This window comes from Cyprinodon variegatus, unplaced genomic scaffold (assembly GCF_000732505.1).
Source record: "Cyprinodon variegatus isolate N-32 unplaced genomic scaffold, C_variegatus-1.0 Scaffold1928, whole genome shotgun sequence".
In the NCBI taxonomy this organism is placed as follows: Eukaryota; Metazoa; Chordata; class Actinopteri; order Cyprinodontiformes; family Cyprinodontidae; genus Cyprinodon; species Cyprinodon variegatus.
The window spans coordinates 2,126-6,385 of NW_015152381.1; the positions used below are offsets into that span (position 1 = coordinate 2,126).

At 42.9% G+C, this 4,260-nt stretch overlaps 1 protein-coding gene across 1 annotated transcript in view; it reads left to right on the forward strand.

Moving 5' to 3' along the window:
• Positions 1-482: 482 nt before the first annotated feature.
• kiaa1024l (KIAA1024-like ortholog) overlaps positions 483-4,260 on the forward strand; it is a 6,517-nt gene continuing 2,739 nt past the window's right edge. The window contains exons 1-3 of the mRNA XM_015404983.1: positions 483-664; positions 1,927-1,998; positions 2,910-3,152. Coding sequence (XP_015260469.1) covers positions 518-664; positions 1,927-1,998; positions 2,910-3,152 — 462 coding nt within the window. The 5' untranslated portion in view covers positions 483-517. The remainder of the gene's footprint in view (positions 665-1,926; positions 1,999-2,909; positions 3,153-4,260) is intronic.

Genomic DNA, 4,260 nt, shown 5'->3' on the forward strand with positions numbered 1-4,260 from the left:
GCTCATCGTTCACATCATCAGTGTTCAGTTTATACAGTAAAGATAAAACACGATTTAATGCCAATGAATGAAGAAAAGCTTTTCAGTGCCTGAGATTCTGGCGTTTGCCAAAGATTTGCTGCCGTCTGTTTCCTTTGGCCTGTTGCTTCATTCCTGCAGGACGCTGTAAACCAAAGGCTGATGGGTAATTAATACGACCCTGATCCAAGGCGGAGCTCAGAGACGGGCATCACCATCTTCAACAAACACCAGTGATGTTATCCTGTTTGTCATGAAGAATCAGCTGCAGCTAACCTTTCCTCAGGCAGCGGCAGGCGTGATGTCACCTGACGCCATGCTGTGGACCCTGCCTCCCCTCTCTGCACAGAACGGCTCCGTTCTATCAGGTTCAGTGCTGAGGTCAGGTTACCGCCAGCTGCAAGTGATACAGCGTCATAAATACCCTGCTTCATAAATACTGAGCAGGCGGAGCAGCTGCTGGGAGGCTGTTAGCAGTCAGAGCAGCAGCAGAGCTCAGATGGATATTTCTGTTCTGCCCAACAGCAATCACCCAGAGAGGTTGCTGCAGCTGGATGTTGGGATGTTGGATGCCAGGCGCGGCCTGTCCCAGGTCGGAGCCATCGTTTCCAGTCAGAGACGGTGGCAGAACAGGGTCTATTGGCAGGTACGGATCAACGTTGACCTTTGACCCCAGGCTAGCTGCAGGCATTTTAAAGCAGACTAACCTGCGTCTCCTTTCTTTGTTATCATCACAGATTAAGTCGAGAAATGAACTGAGGTTCAGCTAAATTCTCAAAGGTTTAACTTTAAATAGATTTAAAATAAATAAACTGATTTCTGGTAATAATGAGAATTAAGATTCATCATCTAAATAAAAAAACACTTTTCATAACAATTAAGTCCTGAAAAAGAGTCTAAAGTAAATTTCATGGTGATCATTTAATTTTTTGAGCGGTTCTAAGAAACTGAGTCTGAGAAATTAACCGATACGATGAAAGTAACCAGGTCACAGTTTTTATTTCCAGTAACTCCATAACTCATAAATATGGGCTTAGACATTTTTCCCATAAGTGGCTGGAATGTAGTCAGAGTGAGTTTAGTAATAGTGACCTACCGATGGACCAGTGGTCAGAGGACCTGGCTTTGATTCCAAGAGTTAAACACGATAAAGCTTCTTCTCTAGAGCGTTCTGATTGGCTGCATCACAGCAAACTATTAATTCTCTGGAAAAAATAAATAGATTTAAGACATTGAGCATAAATTCTTCCTCAATTCAGCAGCAACTCGGTCCAGTTCATTTCAGTTCCTTTTCACAACTAATTATATCTCAGGTTTCCTTATAGATCCAGATCAATCAGATCATCCAGTCAGGTTAAAAGTTTCTATCTGAGGAAAAGCAGCTGATTGCATCCAGACTGCAGGATTTTCTATGATTGTTCCTGATGTTCCTAACAGAGCACTTCGCTCTCAATCTGCAGGTTTACTAGTGGTTCCTAGAATTTCTAAAAGTAGAATGGGAGGCAGATCTTTTAGTTCTCAGGCTCCTCTCCTGTGGAACCAACTACCAGTTTTAGTCCGTGAGGCAGACACCCTGTCTACTTTTAAGGCTAGGCTTAAAACTTTCCTTTTTGATAAAGCTTCTAGTTAGAGTGGCTCAGGTTATCCTGATCTATCTCTATAGTTCTGCTGCTATAGGCTTAGACTGCTGGAGGACATAGGGACCCCTTTTTCATCATTCTGCTGCAATGCAGTTCAATTCAAATATACTTTATTAAACCAAAAGGGAAATTAAATGTTGTCAAAAGTCATAACTCATAAATAATACTTTAACCAGCTGTTGCAGGCTGGAAGGATCTCCTGTAGAGGTCTGTCTGCAGTGGATCTGAAGAAGCCTCTGACTGAAGACCCTGTGTTGGTGTCTAACAGTCAGGTGAAGAGGACGATCACTGCTGTCCATCATCTGCTTCCTTGGACTGCAGCCTGCAGCCAGAGCAGAGAGTCAGAAACAGTTTGGGGCCTTAAAGTCCTGGAGGTGTACAGTTCCTGAAGACAATCAGGTTTGCAGCCGATAACTTTCTCCATAGAGATCATTCAACTCTGCAATCCAATCAATAGAGACGTTAGCTGCATAATCCAGTCAGATGATGAAGGCCGAACTGTTGGGCTCATCCTGACTGCTGCTCCCTGATTGGTCAGGCTGCAGTGCTTCAGTGCATCTCAATAAGTAATATCTTTAACTAATAAATCTCTAATTATTAACCCCCCCCCCCCTCCAGTGAGTCAGATTCTTGACTTAAACTTTGGATGATGTGCTTCCAGTGAGTCATGAATCTGCTGCTGTCAGTGAGAGAAGAACAATGCAGAAGTTCTGAAGGTATCAGATGCTATAAATGCAGATTTGAAGGTTTTCATTGATGCAGGAAATAGAAAACATTCAATTTAATGTGAATGTCTGCCACTAACTTAGGGTGAGCTCTCCTGTCAGTCAGGGTTCGAGCGCAGTGCCTGGTTTATCAAACATCTATAGACTAATGAGACGTTGTGACACCCAGCCCCTCTCTTTGTTCTCTTCTCTGTTGTTGCCGTTGGTAACCATGCACTAGAGTTAATCAGCTGGTTCATTTAGCTTCATATCAGCATAATGAAATATAGAGAACAGAACGGGAGCTGAACCCTCGTATGCAAGCAGGAGGCGTAGCAGCGGATGGTTTTATAGATTAGGATCCTCTGCAGAGGTTAATAACTGCCGCCTGATGGATCCTTCGCTCGGATCCTTACCTACTGAGGGACGGTGTTGAATCCTGGGAAGGAGACTGATCCTGAAGCTGCCTTAGAAACATAGAAACTAAACCTGATTAGTTGTTTTCTGCTGGATCTGATTAAATTGACTCCATGTTGTTTTTTGACAGAGGGAACAGACGGCTCAGCCTGGAAGCCAGAGGTTCACAGAGGGCCGATCCGTGGCGTTTGTGGACAGATATCTGGAGAAGCACATCACACCAGTTACTCTGAAGTCTAACATCAAGACCAATCCTCTTTATTTGGAGATGAAAGACAGGGACATGGTGGACAGCGAGGAGTTTAGGCCTTCCTGGACCATCCAGGAGTATGACTCACAGACCATCCATGGAAACCTGGCAGATTATTCCAAGGTATTTCAAGGACTAGCAGAGGCTGGAGATTGAACTGCTCCATCAGGGACACACAGACACATACCGTTCCACCACTGAGGGAGGGAACCAGAGTTCCCAGTGAGCGCCGCTGCCCAAATTAAATCACATTTAAAATTAGATCCTAGTTAGAAAACAAAAAAAATAAGTTTAATCATTTACATTCTTCAAAAAACAGCCAAGAAACACCAGTTTGCTGCAAAGAGTCTTTTAACAGCCGCCATTTCTGAGTTAGCAAGCAGTGACAGCTGCGCATTGAACCGCCGTTTGGAGCATAAAGGGAAACTTCCTGTTGATAGAAGGAAACCTGCAGCCCTTCAGCAGCAGCTGCTCTGCTGACAACAAGCAAACACATCTACACCTTCTACTAAACAAAGCCACCATCAGGGATTAAACCAGGAGATCCTGGTTTAACGAAGCCTTGGCTCGGTTTAACCCAAGCAGTAACATCGGTTACCATGGTGATTTAGCATTGATTTACTGCGCAGCCAGTCTGCTCCATACCAGGGGTCCGTTTCATGCAGCAGGTTTATTAAAAACGTAAAGTTTTCTAAACCTGAAATTAGGCAAACTCTGAGTTTTCCGTTTGACAAAGACAGTTTCCTCATCATCTGTTGCCATAGTAACATCCTCCCACAGCTAAATCCCTGGAGGAAAAGGAATTACTTTAGGATTAGGATTGACTGGATGATAACAACCTGAAGCCGTTCTATGGGCCTGATAGCTGCTAATAACATCATTTATTGGGATGATAACATCTGGAGAACAGCTGCAAACAGCCACTGAGTTAAAGAATGAATCAACATGAGGAGGAACCCATGAGATGATGAACAGGTTCTATTTATTAGAACAATGTTTTTATTCTTCATCTTCACCTGCTGACAGAATATTTCACCTAAATAGATCCACTGATCTACGACCGTTCAAGAAATAATCTCATAATATTTTCACAGTAAAAACAAACATGGCAAGCTGTTTTCATATATACTAGTTTTACTGGATATGTATTCCTGATATCTAAAAAATAACATTTTTCTTTGTCTAAATGAACATTTCAAAGAAAATGACATTCTCCACATCTAGAATAAAC